This window comes from Myxocyprinus asiaticus, chromosome 43 (assembly GCF_019703515.2).
Source record: "Myxocyprinus asiaticus isolate MX2 ecotype Aquarium Trade chromosome 43, UBuf_Myxa_2, whole genome shotgun sequence".
NCBI lineage: Eukaryota > Metazoa > Chordata > Actinopteri > Cypriniformes > Catostomidae > Myxocyprinus > Myxocyprinus asiaticus.
The window spans coordinates 20512030-20529967 of record NC_059386.1 but is presented as its reverse complement, the minus strand read 5'-3'; the positions used below and the strand labels follow the sequence as shown (position 1 = coordinate 20529967).

Genomic DNA, 17938 nt, shown 5'->3' with positions numbered 1-17938 from the left:
TTTTCATTAGCACTTGACCCTACACTCATAACATATTTAGATTAATACTCTAATTGCACTCTAATCTCTGTCTTGGCTAGTAATTTTCTAATACAATCACTAATACAAACTTTGCATTGCAGCACTTTTCGTGTTAGTTTTCGTGTCTCCTTAGGATGAATCGCTTATATTGTATTCTTCCTCATTTTGTAAGTCACTTTGGATAAAAGCTTCTGCTAAATTAATAAATGTAAATGTTTGAGATAGGGTTACAGCACTGTTTACAATGCTGTAATAATGCACTAAGTGCACATAATAACTGTTTAATAACGGTTTACCTCCCACAAATTTTTATTGTGCTATGATTTTTAGCCAGTGTTCTGGAGAGATTTCATGTCAACTTATCATTAAAATAATTACTGTAGGGATTTTTCTTTAATCAGATGTCAAAGGGAACTTGTACTTGATTTGAGAACAACAAAAACACAAAGAGCCAAATCATAAGAAAGGAGAAACGCACCAAGGTTAAGACGAAGAACTCCCAGGATACCATAAGCATCCAGCATCTTGGTGTATGCTGTTTTGATGGTCTCCTTCTCTGCTGCCGCTATGGACGACAACGAAACATTCACTTGAAAGCCACATAGCATATTTTTGTCATGATTTATAGACTTGAAAACTCCATAGTTTCACATATAAATGACAAAAAAAAAAAAAAAGCCACTTTGCATCTCTTTGTTGAGGACATGGGATTAAATTTCATCTATTGCAAGCAGGATTTCATCTATTCCAATGGGAAAAGTCTGCAATGTGTCAATAAATGATCAGATTTAGGATAAATAAAAAAACAAGGACTATTAAAGATTGACAGGTATCGATTTGAGGTGCACAAAGGTGTCTTTGGATGATCTTACACAGTACGGCAACAGCTCCAGACTCGAACATCAGGCATTCATCTCTGTTCCTCGTCTCCACAATCACACTGTATGGAGGTGGATCCAGTTTATGATAAATACGATAACCTTTGCTGAATGCCATGGCTCGACACAACCCGTTTCAATCCTAAAATGAGAAATAATAGCAAATTCAATTCAAATGTCAAACACACAAACATACTTCAAAGTCCGTCTGATAAAACCTCAATGTTTAATATGTTGAAATGTTTTTAAGTTGCTGATAAAAACATTAAAAACCCCAATCGGCCTGCAGATTCAGATGAACAGGTGCATCAAATGCAGCATGGCGAAATGCAGTCTAAACACTACCATAGACATAAAAGGACGGGAATACAATGAGATGTTTGCACTGTTCTTGCTGTTGTAAATACAAGCTCTCCTTGAATTCACTCGTTAGGTTGCAGCAGAGATCACATCGCATGATCATAACAATATATGAAAGAATACTGGCGATAAAAGCGGTTATTAGGGGCCGTTCAGACCGAACGCGTCTAGACGCAGCGACTATAACTAAACGCAGATGTCTCTAAAGACGCGTTTTGAAAGAATTTGGCGTTTTTTTAAAAAACCTGACATGGCGTTTCAAAAAAACGGCGTCTGTTACATAGAAAAACAATTAAAAAACAGCGCAGACGGGCGCAAAAACGAGTTCGGTGTTAACGACTCCTTATACTGATGACGAACGGCTAGAATCCCGCTTATCTCAGGTCAAACACCAATCAAGAGAAGAAGGATGCACCCAAATCCCAGCAAAGCCGAAGCAACGAGCTGCAACACATTTAAATGTCCGACTCTTATCAAATCGTGCCGAAACTGAGGATGACAGGGGCTCATCACAAGCACGATCTATATCCCAGACCACAAACTGACAGATCTGCAACCCAAACATATAAAGATGCTTACAGATAATGAAGATACAAGACACATCATCAGCTTCATCCTGTGTCTAACCTTGGGCCACTGTCTCAGTGTGTGGCTGAAGGTTAGTTCGTAACATAACAGTAATCATCTATGAAAACTAGTATACAGATGATCAGGCACTGATGGCACTTGATCTGTCAAAAGCAAGAGTTAAGACAGACTGACAGCGCGAAAAATCCTTTAGCAGGTTAACTCAACACTAGGGGCTAACGTTAGCCGGCTAGCTCACCATCGCCTTCCTGAACCATATAAACAAATGACATTTTTAGCGGCGGATTATGTACATTTATATGTTTAAAGGTACAAATGCAATGCCTCCGCTCTTATTATTTATGTATGCTAATGCTTGGTATAGAAATGTATTGCCTTGTGTACCTGTCAGAGCTGTGTCAGTCTTCCACCGGTTGAAAAGCGTATATGGCTAACAGTAACAAAATGATTCGCGGGGCAGGTAGTTCAACGACAGATGGAACCCAGAAATGACAGCAGGAGATAAACTCTGGTTACACCCCTGACAGTTTCCGCGCACTGATGCTAACCACTGATTGGTCAAATTTGTGTCATGTGATTTAAGATAGCGAGTCACGAGCAAACCACACCGTATAAAGTAACTTTATACTCGTTCTGTGCTGCTTAAATATCCCCCCTGAGTAAAAGAAAATCATGTAGTATCTTTAATTCCACCTAAATACAAAGAATTGTGCATTTTAGGCCGTGATGCGCCCCCTCTGGCAGAATTGGTGTATGGCAAAAGCATGTATTTACTTTATCGTGTCTAGTTTTTGTGCAGTTCAGTCATCCAGGCCCCTCCCACACGCCTATTCAATGTTACCGTAACACTTAGATATGTGGCGAATATATATTACGACACTTTAAATGTCAGTATCGTCTTTAAGACACTTATTTAGAAAATAAATAATAATCAACAATAGGTGAATACAAATTAGTAAAGATTATTTTATGTCTTAATAGATTAAGTGAACACTCATTTAATAACAACAGTTATCACTTTTGAGAATTGAGAGTGCTTAAAAAGTAAATATTAATAATCATATAAAATAATAAAATTATTAATAATATTTATAATAATAATAATAATAAAAATATTAATTATATAATAAATAATAATTATTTTATTTATTTTCTTTTTGATCCGCTCTCTGAACTACAGTATATACAAACCAATATTCGCTTGTGTTAAAGTTTAGAGTGAGAAACTCCCAATAAACTGGCAGGAATACGAGAACGAGGACCAAAAAAACACCTCAGGTTTCAATAAATGTTCTGTCAAATTAAGCATGTGTAATCAAGGAAGAACATCAAGCCCCTGCAACAAAGAACAGTCTAAACTGTTAAATACGTGAATGGTAAATTAGAATTCATTTTCAAAAACATTGCTATTGAACTAAACAATTGAACATAATTTCTCTAATTATGAATATGCAATTTTAATCGCACAGCAATTATTGTATCGTGACTAAAATGGGCATTTCAATTGTTTTACTGACCTTGAAATTATATTTACCAAAAACAGCACACGGGGTCCACATTTTGGAAGCCCTGATATTACATTGCCCCTCACTCATTTTCCCTCCTCTAACCCGCCCACTTCCGATGATTGGCAGTCTCACCAACCAATGACCTGGAGTCATTAAATACAAGTGTCCAATTAGATTATTAGGTTCAAGAAACCAACATTTCATAAGTGGTTGCGATCTGTCATCGTGGTTTCATAAACAAAGTATAGAACCCAGTCCCTGAAGAGTGAGGAACTTCTGCTGCATGTACTTTAATGAAGAAGTAAGTCTTGAATCTGTTGGCATTGTTCGTAAATAGGCTACTACTGCAAGCATTCAGACAGGACTTTTGGGCTGAATTATCTGTCATATTTGCAACGTATCACCTTGATGGAACTGTTTTAGGTCGACTAAAGGATATGATTTAGCACGGACTTAACTCATATAATTACCTTGATGTTTGTTCATGTGTCCAAGCCAATAAAGAATTGTATGCATGTTTCAAATCGCTATGTACACATTGTAATATCTTTACTCTTTGAGAGGTCAGTTTCAGGATGTTATGGGTGTTGGTTCCCAGAGCTTTCTGGGAACGTTCTGGGAACCTAAAAAGAACATTCCTAGAACGTTCTTTTAAAATAACCAAACGGAAACCATTCGCCAACGTTAGGGGAACGTTCTGTGTTTGCTGGGTCAGTCCTATAAATTACTTTAACTAGTTATGTAGGTCTCCAATTAGTCAGATCACGTGGACTTATCTCCTTGTGTATATTTCCACTTGGCTTTACAGCGCACTTCCTCGACAGTATGAAGGGACTGTACTTAGTCGAGCCGATCGTCGCGATATACTCGTTTGCCAGCTTTATGATTTACCCTCTGGTACAGCAGTATGTGTATCGCAGACTGTGGCTGGAGATCACAAACTCATCTTATCCCGTGTCCGACAACACTTCCCGATGTGCCAGCACCAGCAGCAACCACACCAGCCAGCAAGATGTGAGTATTCCAGCACTGCATCATGCAAATGTCACATGAATATACATAACACCGAAATATTTTTTACATCATATACAGTGGCCCCAAAGTTATTTGGTCTCTTAAACTCTACTTAAAATATATGTCATTACATTAGATAACAAAATAGTAGACCAAATGGCTTTTGCAAGACTGTTCCCATAACTAACTTTTTCTTACCCATTTTTGCATTTACTTGTAACAAATAGGTCCCAAGTAGAGTTAAAAATGAACTTTTCCATAAAGGTGCAAAAATCGCCCCCTGGATTTGGTCTTCAAGGGCATTTTTTACATTTATGAAGGCATGTTTTTTTTCTAAACCTATAAAAAGTATACCTGTCATTGTTTTATATTTCAGTTTAATCAATTCATTTACATAAGTTCTCAATCTAAATAATAAGACTGAGAATATATTTCCTCCTACCTACAAATTAAATTAACATCAAATCATTGTATGATCAAAATCAGAAAAAAAAATCATAATTTTTTGCCCACACATTTTGAATTTCAGGGGCACCTTTGGTGGCATTTTTGCCCTTAGCCCCCCTTAATTTCTGACCCTGGTCCCAAGGTCATTTTTAGTGAATGCAAGAGATCAGTACCTCTCAAGTTCACACAGGTTCCCCTAAAAGAGTAACCGGTGGTGTGCTTTTCATCGCTAATTGACATATTCCACTAAGTATGTGTATTGTTTTATAAAATCTATTGTTTTGAAAATCATATTCAGACTTGAACTAGTCTGAATGTGTTATATTGATTTTATTGCACATATTGTGTAACTTACAGAGAACAGTCTCATATAGTTTTGGTTATCACTAATATTTAAGCACATCTGTTTCATTTCGTCTTTGTTTTCTCATTTCACAGCTGTTGTTTGGACATTTTTGTGACAGTGTTATGTATGCACATCTGTCTTATTCATATTTTCTCTATTTTCAGGAGGTGCAGAAAGCAGCTTCCCTGTTTTCCATGTACAGTGATTTGTGTTCCATGATCCCCAGTCTCTTGGTGACTCTTCTCCTGGTGGCATACAGTGATCAGCGTGGGCGTAAGTTCACCATTATTATGCCCCTCATCGGGTCCCTGATCTACACGCTTTCCCTCCTGGCCGTCTCCTTCTTTGAACTAAACCTCTACCTCCTAATAGCTGCCTCCTTTGTAAGTGCCCTCTTTGGTGGTATTGGCACCATGCTGGGTGGCTGCTTCTCCTACGTGGCTGATTTGTGTGAGGACGGCAAGCAGAAAACCCTTCGTATGGCTGTGGTGGACATGGTGATCGGCTTGTTGGCGGGCGTGGCATCGATCTCCACTGGCTACTTTCTGCGAGCGTCTGGATTCAACTGGCCTTTCTTCACATCAGCCATGTTTCAGGTGGTTAACTTGCTGTACGCCATCTTCATTCTGGAAGAAACCAAGGTGATTGACCGGTCCGAGACTGTGGCTTGTTGCCGGACTTTGCAGAAACTTTTATCAGGGATCTATTACCTGTTTGTTGGAGGAAACAGGAAAAGAAGCTGGATTCTTGTGCTGATGATTGTCATATTTTCTTCTATTTCTTTTGCCAATACTGGGGGTTTGTCCGTGATGACACTCTATGAACTCAATGAACCGCTTTGTTGGAGTGAGATACTCGTTGGCTACGGCTCCGCGGCTTCGCTCACCGTCTTCATCACCAGTTTTGTTGGTGTGTATGTGTTTTCCCGCTGTCTGCCTGACATAGCCATCGCCTTCATAGGAATGCTGTCGGTCTTTATAGGCATGGTGATGGTATCCTTCGCAAAGACCACAGTCATGATGTTCCTTGGTGAGCATGTCCAAATTCTGGTTTTGAAAAGGCTTTTGTAGTGGCTCTGGGTTTGTTTTTGCTTTAAGACCATTCTGAAATAACGATGAGTTTTAAGAGCAATAAGTAAAAGAAAGGATGCTCAAATGTTCAGCAACGAAGGAAGAGCAGAATTAAAAAATATATTATTTAAGGCATTTTCACATTTTACAACTAAAATAGACAAACATTATTATTATTATGATCACTAATTATTATGAACAATTATTTGCATATTCATAATTTATTATTATGAATAGATAATTTATTATGAAATATTGAATAATAATAAAATTATTCAATATATTATTTAATTAATAATATTAATCATTACAAATAGTATTAATATTTATAATTTATTATATAAACTATATATTATTTATAATATATTATTAATATTTTAATAAGGAATAGTTATTATGATGATAAATTATTATTTTATAATTAATAATAATAATAATTATTATTATAATTCAGCACTGTGAAATTACAGGTTACCTTTTGATATAAATTGATATCAATTTAAATGTATATACTATTTAAGGCAATTTCACATTTGACAACAAAAACACAAACATTATTATTATTATTATTATTATGATTACTTATTATTATAAAAATTATTAACATCTATTAATAATAATAAATTATTAATATGTTATTATAAAATATTTAGTAATAATAAAAGTGATTAATATATTATTAAATTCATAATATTCATTTTTTATTAATATTTATAATTTATTATATAAACGATTTATTATTTATGGTGTATAATTAATATTTTAAAGAAGGTATAGTTATTATTATGATTAATAATAATAAATAATTATTTGTATTATTATAATTAATTATAATAATCATTATATTATTATAATGCAGCACTGGGAAATGACAGGTTAACCTTTTGATATAAATTAAAATGTATATATTATTTAAGGAATTGTCACATTATACAACAAAAAAAGACAAATGTGATAATTATTATTATTACTAATTATTATAAACAATTATTAATATATTCATAATGTATTATTATTAATATATAATGTATTAATTATATTAAAGTAATAATAATAATCATATTTATTAATATTCATAATTTATTATATAAACTATATATTATTTTAATAACATTTTAAATAATTTAATTATTATTATTATTATTATAATTATTATAATACAGCACTGTGAAATTTCATGTTTACCTTTTGATATAAATTCAGCATTACCATTACTGCACTCTTTAGTGTACAAAGTTTACCCCAAAAATACAATGTTTATCCCACCATCTAAATAAGCAGAGAAAGGTTTCCAGATCTGAGATTAGCTCAGTTTTACTTTAAATAACTCTTGGTTATGTTCTTTTAAGATAAGACATTATAACACTAATTAAAAGAACAAACAACAGCTGCCACTGGATTACAGCAACAACACATGGCTTATCACATTTTATGTACTTATTATATGTAATTACTGAGCCAAGGTTTGTTCATTTAGATGACTTTATACAATTACACTGGTAACTGTGCTGTTTAAAATATGATCAAAACTCTCTATTCATTTTTTGTAAACTAGTTCTCACATATATTAGTCCAGAACAACCAGTTTGGAAAGTTAATTTGTGCCCTACATTTTCTTAATGTAACCAGCTAGGTCAAAATTTACTGCAGTTCTAATGGAGTTGTTTGTTCAGTTAATACGAATACTGATATGTTTGCTTACAGTGAGGATTCCTACAATGTTTGCGATCATGCCGTTCCCCGTTCTGCGTTCAATGATGTCAAAGGTCATCTCAAAGTCTGAGCAGGGTGAGTGGCTCTCTGAAAATCCCTGTTCCAATGCAAAACTCCTCACTCAGCAAGATGCCACTCCTAAGAGTTAAAGAGACTATGCTCCTTAAACAAGAGGTTCATTTCAGTGTTCTGTGTTGTCAAATCTAAATCCCCTTACAGCCCAACTTTCAAATTACAGATTGACCTCTGATACCTTGTATGCGAACAAGGAAATATTTGTATATACTGTATAATTAGTATTTTCTCTATTGTCGTTTGTTGTTTTCTTAGGAGCCCTTTTTGCCTGTGTGGCTTTTACCGAAAACCTGAGTGGTTACGTGGCCTCTGCAGTTTTTAGCAGCATTTATGCAGCTACTGTGGCATGGTGCCCTGGATTTGTTTTCCTATTGGGTGCTGGACTCTGCCTCATTCCTGTTAGTCTACTAGGGTAAGAGAATATTACATTACAAGTGTATTACATCAATGTGTTTTAGAGAGGCACCTTAAAGGTATACATTTATCATTACTGTATGTGTGTTCCTGGGGTGACCTTGGTGTTGCTTGTGCCATGCTCTACCACAGGTCTTTTGTGATAAGTCTATTAGCATACCTTTGTGCAGGCAGATGCCAGATCTCCTTAAGTCAGTTATATTTTGGTTCATAAAATCAAGTCTGGTAATTTTGATAATATGACTCACCACAACACAGTTAACTCGTTCATTTAAAAGTATGAAGTTCCTGCACAGTATTGTTTGGTATGGCTTGACCTTTTGTCTGGAATGCACCTTGTTTGACCAGTTTATCATACTGTAGATGATTAGTGATTATTCACAACAGGTTTTCTGAGCTTCTTTATTCATCTGTCATAACTGGTACTTTGAACTAAGACCACAGCCCATGGTTTATTTAGGTAAATAGGCTGTAGTTCCTCTTTGCAAAATGCCAGGCTTACATTTAATTTTTTTACTTTTTGCATACATTTGTGTTTGTGTTTCTGCAAAGATGCACATGTCCATGAGTGTCCAAGAATGCTGACTCACTCTGACTCTGTGTCCCTCTCCAGCATCCTTAGATGTTTTCATCCAGTGGATTCCAATGAGACTGAAGCACTCTTATCAGACGATGAGACTGAAAACTCAGATGATGCACCTGTGGCTTAAAAACAAAGAGAGTTCAGATACCTCAGTTATTCACTTCAATTCCCCTGTGTGATTCTTTACTCAAATACTTTGTGTAGGTATGATTCACACAGCAGATAAACAAAGAACTGGATAGAAATGTGCACATGTGGCTACTTTCTTCAAGCCAAAGCTTTAGAGTTTTTTGAGTGACTGTCATGAAGTGTGTGAGTTTTTACTAAAATGAAGTATATTCAGTATGTATTCAGTATAGAAAGGATGAACCACAGCATAACATTATATTTCTAAAGGGAAATTTTGTAATAGAGTGAAGACCATTTAAAATATTAATAATAATTTTAGGAAAAATGATCTGAAGTTTGGGCTGATGTGCAATAAGTTGTTTTGTATAAGATTACAATTAGATTTTATAATTGTATTTTTGAATAATTAAGCATAACATTTAAGATGCATTTCACTTTAAAAGAACCACAAAAGACTTTTGATTTGTTAACTCAGGTTCATACTCGATGTTGAAAAGGTATCTTTGCTTCCCAGAGTGTGGCAAGTTTTCATTATCTCATATTTGCACAAATCCAAGTCATGAGCAATTCAGCCACTAAGCTGTGACCTGCTGTTCCAATTTTCTAGACCTTTAGATTATGTCTAAAATTTGAATGGACTGTTGTTACCTATCTGTCCTTAGCTTTTTTCACAAACTTTGTTTAAAAGACCGGGATCCGAGCATAAATGATTGATTTTCAAGAAAGGGTCAGTGCAGTGAATTAATCTTTGTAAGTGCCTGCCACAAACCAACCTCTCTGTTTACCTGTGTATGATTATGATGGCCTATTTTGTTTTGAGAAAATTAGTTTCTGAATACTAACTGTGGTGGTTTAGTACTTTTTTAATATCTCTTCCTTTAATCAAATATTAATATATTTGTGTGGTGATTTGGGCGTAGTCAAGTGACGTCTGTGGAGAGCAAGGCTGGGAGAGGAAGAACGGTAAGGATTGACACCTGTGGAAAAGTATTTCTAACAGCTGTTCTGTGTTTCAGTAAGAGCTGGAGGGGGATAAAAAGGGTGTCCAGACTGCGGAAGGGGCGAGAGAGCGACGCACGATGCTGACGGAGTGTGATTCTATCTCCCCTCCAGCAGTCTGGACACCCTTTTTATCCCCCTCCAGCTCTCACTGAAACACAGAACAGCTATTTGAGAGAATTTCCCACAGGTGTCAATCCTTACTGTTCTCCCGGCTTTGCTCTTCACAGACGTCACTCGGCCACGGCCACATCACCACAATTTGATATCAATATCTTTGTCAAATTGAGTTGTTATATAGATAATAAAAATAGCTGCTGCACTTTTTAGATGGTCTGTCAGCTTTTACAGAGTTTAAAAGCCACTGATAATGTTTTAGAGTCCTTCCACTCTAAACTGTTCATCAGTTCATCAAAGTGGCCAGCAGGTTGCAGTATAGATCTTTTTTACCTTAGGAGGGTTTTGATTTTATTGTGGAGGGAGGGTTTTAACATTGGTTGGTGAAATATCAGTCATTATTTTTAGATAATTTTAACCTTATGTTCTCAGATTCTTAACTAAATGTAATGGTGAGAAAACGTTCGGTACAGTTTGATTTTTGTGTTTAAATTGTGAACAATGTGACATATTTCATAGCTGTTCTATGACTAAAAACGAATTAATTAATTCATGTAGAACAAAGCCACAACTCTACCATTCACAATCTGCACTTTTTCTGTACTACTAAAAGTAACGACGGTACTAACTTTACATTGACAGTTCTTATAACGGCCATTGGCTCATTATCAAAATACGGGGACAAACATGTCCCTTGACTTTTCAGTCGTGAAAAAGATTTCAAATACTCAAGAGACCCCATTTAAAAGGCATCATTCTATAACCTAACCTTTTGTTAAATAATATGAAATGGTTTGACTTTATATTGTTTTTACATATTTTTTTGAAAATATATATTTGAATTTATCAATTGCCTAAAAACACACTTGTCCCCTTCATCTGGTTGTACTTCTATGACGTTTACAGTTATTTAAGTGTTTAATTTTTACACTTTTAGTTTTCTCATGTCAAGCATTAGTGCATGGCCTAACAAGCTATACAAAACAAGTCATAATAATTTAAGAAGAATGTTTGTCACTTGATTTCATGTCATTCGTGTTTTCAGTGTTAAAAATGTGTATTTTGAAAATACAAAAGGTTATGGAAAAGAACATCCAAGGTCAAAGTTCAGAGGAAGAAGAGGCTTTTCAAATGTGCAGTTATTAATTTACAATTTAACCTTTAAATGCATACCTTGGGTCTTTAGTGTCCCGGGACTTCATTGTGCTCACACCTTTTTAATATTCCTCAGTCTTTGTCTTATAGTGTAAAAAAAAAAAAGAAAAAAATGATTTCTTTAAATAAAGTAATTAAAGGTTTAAGTACCAAAAGTGTATAGGGTCATTAGAGACCCTAGGTATGTAAGAGAGTCATGTTTTGTTTTTCTTTTCACTTCCATAAATTTTATTTTTATGATTATTTCATATCTATATAAGTTTACCATCACACTCACAGGATATCTATGTCTGTTTATCACAAGATAAATGAGTACTATATTCATACAAATAAATACTATATCATGTTGATTTTAATTGCAACAATGGTGAATTATCAGTATCCCATATATATATATATATATATATATATATATATATATACATATATACATATATATATATATATATATATATATATATATATATATATATATATATATATATATATATATATATATATATATATATATATATATATATATATATATATATATATATATATATATATATATATATATATATATATATATACATATATATACATACATGTTATACATGCTATTTCATACTCGAGGTGGTGCTGTTGTTTCAGTGATTGATTTGATTTACATTTGATATTGCTATTTGATGAAGAAACAACATGGAAGTAAACTATAGCAAGTACAACACTTGAACAATATGAGTTCACTATTGTCATTTGGGTGTACTACTGAAATTATAAATTGTGTGTCTATCATGATATTTCAGTGTGAAAGTATTGAATCCTGTTCTAGATTTGTTGCATTATTTTGATGGTGAAAAATAAAACTTTTTAAAAAATAAAAACTGTCTTGAAAATATTTGGAAAATTCTACACTTTCTGGCCATTTTGTAGATCCATTTGTGATAAATAAACGTGCCGGGTCTCTAAAGACCCGAATATGTAAGAGCATTTGGTGAAATTCCCATGCATTTAAAGGAATAATTCACCCAAAAATGAAAATTCTCTCATTATTAACTTACCCTGATGCCATCTCAGATGTGTATGACCCCAACCTAACCCTTCATCCAGTGAATGTCTCCTGAAGCGAATCGATAGGTTTATGTAAGAAACAAGTCAATAATGAATTTTTTTTTAACTTTAAATCGGCGCTTCCATCCAGGGCTCTGATATGGTTTGAAATGGCCGAACTCTCACGTGACATACGTTCTTTTGTTATAAATTCTTTTGCCGCTTCAGAATTCTCACATGAACTCGCGATGCGCTTACGCCACGCGATGTCGACGTGATGTGTCAGCTCTGGCAGGAAGTACTTTTTCAAAGTTAATAATGTTTTAATAATCGATTTATTTTTTACACAAACGTATCGATTTGCTTCAGAACATCCATTGATTGACTGGAGTCATGTGGATTACATTTATTGCTGCCTAAATGTGACTTTTGGACCGCCAAAGTGCTGGCACCCGTGTACTCTGTTATAAGGACCTGACAGAGCTCTATCTTCTTCTAAAAATCTTAATTTGTGTTCTGCTGAAGAAAGAAAGTCATACACATCTGGGATGGCATTAGGGAAAGTGAATAATGAGAGAATTTTAATTTTTGGGTGAACTATTTCTTTAAGGGTTAACTGGTTACCTTAATGGTGTTACAACTCTTGCTACATTCGTGAAACAAAATAAAATAATAAAATAAAGAACAACAGTCAAGTTGACCTTTATGAATAAAAATAATGTCATGGTGTTTACCCTCTGTAAACTGTAAACTGAATTGAAAATGTCAATATTTAGTAAGTCAGAAAGTCAATTGATTTTGTGTGAGAAAATACCAAAATGTAACTCACTGTACATCTTGCCATTTCAGTCTCTATGCACGATCATGATTTCAAGCTCAATTACACTTCCTAGTGCTTCACGCATGCAGAGCGCTAGATGGCACTATTGGAAGCGTAATCGAGCTTGAAATCATGATCGCTGAGTTAATAAGGAGTTATATTTTTGTCTGTTCTCACCTGAAACCAACTGGATTGGATCAGAAGACATTGATTAATCCACTGGAGTCTGCTGTTTGGAGCTTCAGAGGCCTGATCTCCATTCACTTGCATTGTATGGACCTACAGAGCTGAGATATTTTTCTAAAAATCTTCCGTTAGTGTTCTGCAGAAGAAAGTCATACACATCTTAGATGCCATGAGGGTTAGTAAATGATGAGAGAATTATAATTTTTGGGTGAACTATCCCTTTAACTAGTTATATTATGTTTTCTGTTTTATTTGTTGTATTTAGTGAAAATTTAATGCAGATAGTTGAGTATTTTAAAAAGACAGTGCTTCCTTAAATAGCTTCAATGTAGATAGTTTTGTTAGCGGATGTAATGTAGCAAGCTATTTTTTTTTAAATGGTGGCTTAATTGTAGTTTAATACTTCAAATTACGAATAGCTTAGAAGCAACTGCTTCAAAGTAGCTTCCCCAGTACTGCCCAAAATTAGCTTTCTAGTAAGTTACACCAGTGCATAACATTGTCAGTGGAATAGACATATTATTCAATAGGAGAGAGAGTGTGTATACACAATGGAAAGTTAGAGAAAACATTAGTTGGGATATGGGGGTAGATCTGTGGTGATAAAAAATAACACATCCATGCCAAAGTAAAACAGTGAAATCCACTGTGTTCAAATGTAGAAATCCTCTGACGTCTGTCCTGTCATACCTCCCTATGGATTTGATTCCCAAGCCCCCCCTGATTTTGACATGATGAGAAGTTAGAGATCTGCAGCACATGGTAACTGTGCAGCCAGAGTGTCTGCAGAGTTAAAGTATGATAAATCTGAAGTGGAGGGATGGTGGGCTTCTCTGGTTTCCACACTGAGGCTCCACAGAGCTGACTCCACATGATCTAGCTCACCACAGACGGCTGTCTCCCCCACACCCTCTGTTTATCTCCTTCTCTCTCATTTGTCTCTTTTAATCTATACACCATATTTCTCTCTTTTTTCTTTCCATCCCCTTATAGTCACACATTCTATTTAATTTAATCTTTATTCAGATGGCACACACATACACACACACACTTCAGGCATGCTACCCTAATTCACAACTGCTTGCGGTTGGCTAAGCCAGATAACACTCACACCCACACGCCACCCTCAGGGATGAAACGCATCCACGCTCCAAACAAACAGTTGGACCCTTCTCCCAATGGACACATCTGGGACTGGTTGGACACAGATGTCTCTGCAAGCTCAGATGTCACAACACCCTAGCCCCATGCAAAATGTTCTGATAGGGTCGTGGACAACAATGCTGAATGCGAGTAATAAAATAGCCCATGACTAACCATTTAATCATGCATAGGTAGGATGGCAAAATAAATAGGCTTAGTTTAAGTTTAAAAGGGAGGTGAAAATGCATCCCATATCTTTTGATGTTAACTTCAAAGGCTGTGCATCCAGTCAAACAACTGTATTTTGGCCAAAATGAATCTATCAGTTAGTAGAAAGTCGCTAAATTAGGCAGATGGGCAACATGAACAGGTTGCAATGACATGCCTTCATACTTCAAAATCACATGGGATGATCACATTGGAAATCGACATGGTGCTTCCAAAAGTTCATGTACCCTGAAATCAACCCCATTCAGCCAAATTATTGACAAGCACCATCCTTCATCAGAAATTTTGCATCAATTCAAGCATAAATACAGGCGTAACTGTTTCCTCGAGCAAACCTCAAGACGTGTTCTTGAGACACACCCAGAAACTGGAACTCACACAAGTCCATAAGTTCAACAACACTTTCAGCTTCGGGCACTGGGGGCAGTGATTTGAATTTCTGTAAGCATAGACCGATTTTAGCAGCATAACTTTCGACATACTGTTGCCGAATTCACAGTGTTCAAAATGATCCATGGTAAGGAAAGAACAAACCAGACTACATTAAATACAAGTTGACATGCAATGAGGATAAACACGGTTTGTGGTAACACAATGGTCTCTATTTTCGTAAGCATGCTAAGCGCAGTGCTACACGTTACGACCATGCGCTACATCTTATCCAATTTTTGTGAGAGCAATTCAACGAGCAATTGCACCACTTAATTTTTTTATGAACTGACGCAAAGTGCAATTTGCTATTTTCCTGACAAATAGGTCGTTTCAATACCACATCTGTTTTCAGTGCAGAGTCCAAGCTCAGTTCCTGCATTTGCAGTTTGGAGATTCCAACAGCAAGTGGTAATAAAGTTAATGTCCAAACTCTGAAAATACAGAACATCAAAGTCCATGACGATTACTGTTGTAGCTGTTTTATGAAACAAATATTTATGAGACTTGTGTTAAACTATCTATAGCTCGTGGTTTATTTTTAAATGATTATTATGTTTATATTTACAACATTTGTGTTTAGAAATATTTTTGGTTTAATTGTTTTGTTTTTGTTTTTTCATAATCGAACAGTAGAAGTGAAGTACGTGCTGATACAATCACTGTTAATGCTAGCCATGATTTGTGGGTCAGTAGATGGAAATGATTAATAATATTTACATTCTCTATATTTTAACAAAGCGTAAATCCAAATCCTGAACCACATTTTCCATGCGTGTAAAAAGGAGCGTGTCCCATTTAACAAAGACAAAGTTAATGCACAAAATAATGTAAGTCTATATTTTTAGTGTTCTAATTAATTTCATAAAGTCCATTTACACTACCAACTTTCTTATGAATGTGCTGTCTTTGTTTATATCATTGGTGCTTGAGGGAATGGACTATATAATAGGATGCAGACAGTGAAGAACCTTGCACTTAAATTGCACTTGACTCAGCCCATTAGCACCCTGCGCACGCGATTTTGCCAAACCCAGTTGCACCTAGACTTAGCGCATGCTTGCATGAAAATACCAAAACTTCATGGCCCTGCCCATTGACTTTGTGCTTGTGACTTATGGCATAGCATTGCGCTTAGCGCTAGCTCTCTTAACAAAGGTCCCAATGTGTTTTTTTTTTTTATGGTTAATTAGTCTGTTGGCTGCCATGAGCATTTAATTCATTTATTTTAATGTTTTTGAAAGCATTTTGAGGATATTTCTACTTTTCTACTATATTTGTCTACTTTTGTATGATAAACCCTGTTGGCACTGTGCTATGTAGGTCACCACTTAATGTAAAAACTGGATTCTACTGCAAAACCAGTTGAGAACCACTGACATAACCACTTTAAACCTTGTTTGCAAGATCTGCAAGACCAACATTGCACAATGTAATAAACTAAAACTGTTTGAGGTTGAGATGGCACAATTCAGTTGAAGAAAAAGCCATGAAACTATCAGAAACTCATATCACCCAGATTTCATAGACCGTTATTCTAGAATAGTGCATCTGAGAAGCTGTTGGATTCTGGCAGTCGAATCTGTCTTGAACAGTCCACATGCTCTGCTGGCCAAAGGATTAAGTGTAAATTCATATTTTGAGTAATGACAAGATAACTGCTTTAGCATGTTTGCAGTGTTTTAGTATGATGGTTTAAATGCTGCTATTGGTTGGCCTCATCTACTACATCTAGATCAGAAAAAGAACAGGTATGGAGAGTGTTGTCTTGGATCATTGAGAAGGTGCCAGCGCAATCCATGGTGAAAATATCCCCTGCTGTCAGAGACTAATACGAGAAGAATGCATTGAAAACCCCTTTGGTTTGAGCGATAGCCAGCTGCTTGAATTTAGGGACTCTGGTACACCCAGACACTATGTGTCTGTTGAAATGAGAAAAGCCATGTATGAAAATAATTATTCTGTATACGGTGGTCCCAAAAATGATATGCACACTTAAGCCCTACTTAAAAGTATATTCATTTAATTGCATATGAAGTTTAAAATAGATTGATATCAAGCTATGGAATTATAAACAGTATGTGACATTCATACACATTTTGTGCAGTCAAATCTCTGTCACCCCCTCCTGCCCCCCACCACACACAACACTCAACACACACACACACACCCTATCCCCCATACAGTTTTATATAGTGTGCACTCAAATTCACACTCTCTCATTTTATCCTCTTCCTCATAGTATTTTAAGTATTTTAAATATTTAATCCTGAGGTAGCTAAGCTAAAGCTAACACTCCCAGTTCACTCTTACTCACTCTTTAACTCTTTATCTTAAAAATAAATTGCATGAGCACAGAATGTTTTGTAAAGGTGTAAATCAAGTTGCAAGCATAAGAAAAAAAATATTAGCAATACTTTAATGCTTTGCATAAGTGTAATTCATGTGTTGTGAATTGAGTATTAACACAAAGTAAATTTGGCTTAAATATTAATATTAGTATTGCTAATATTTTTTTTTACGCTTGCAACTTGATTTACGGCTTTACAAAATGGTCTGTGCGCATGCAATTTGATTTACGCTTTCACAAATCTTACTCTGTGCATGCCAATTTTTCTGTCACGCTTGTAACTTCATTTACGCTTTTATAAGTTTTACTCTGCACATGCAAAATATTTAGGCA

The 17938-nt window shown here is 35.2% G+C and overlaps 2 protein-coding genes across 3 annotated transcripts in view; one reads left to right on the top strand and one right to left on the bottom strand.

The window, feature by feature from the left end:
• Positions 1–2353, bottom strand: part of LOC127433723 (synaptojanin-1-like) — a 40558-nt gene extending 38205 nt beyond the window's left edge. The window contains 3 exon segments of the mRNA XM_051685879.1: positions 500–586; positions 894–1041; positions 2232–2353. Of these exon segments, the coding sequence (XP_051541839.1) occupies positions 500–586; positions 894–1017 (211 nt within the window). The 5' untranslated portion in view covers positions 1018–1041; positions 2232–2353.
• Positions 2354–3537: 1184 nt separating this feature from the next.
• On the top strand, positions 3538–11854 carry slc46a3 (solute carrier family 46 member 3). 2 transcript variants are annotated; one of them, XM_051686158.1, is made up of 6 exons: positions 3538–3656; positions 4164–4369; positions 5327–6191; positions 7937–8020; positions 8276–8432; positions 9048–11854. In XM_051686158.1, exons 2-6 carry the CDS (start codon positions 4181–4183, stop codon positions 9142–9144), a joined length of 1392 nt encoding a protein of 463 aa, XP_051542118.1. In that variant the 5' UTR covers positions 3538–3656; positions 4164–4180; the 3' UTR covers positions 9145–11854. The 2 variants fall into 2 exon arrangements, with proteins under 2 accessions (XP_051542118.1, XP_051542119.1); XM_051686159.1 differs by having other exon boundaries at positions 3564–3656; positions 4259–4369.
• The last annotated feature ends 6084 nt before the right edge of the window (positions 11855–17938 follow it).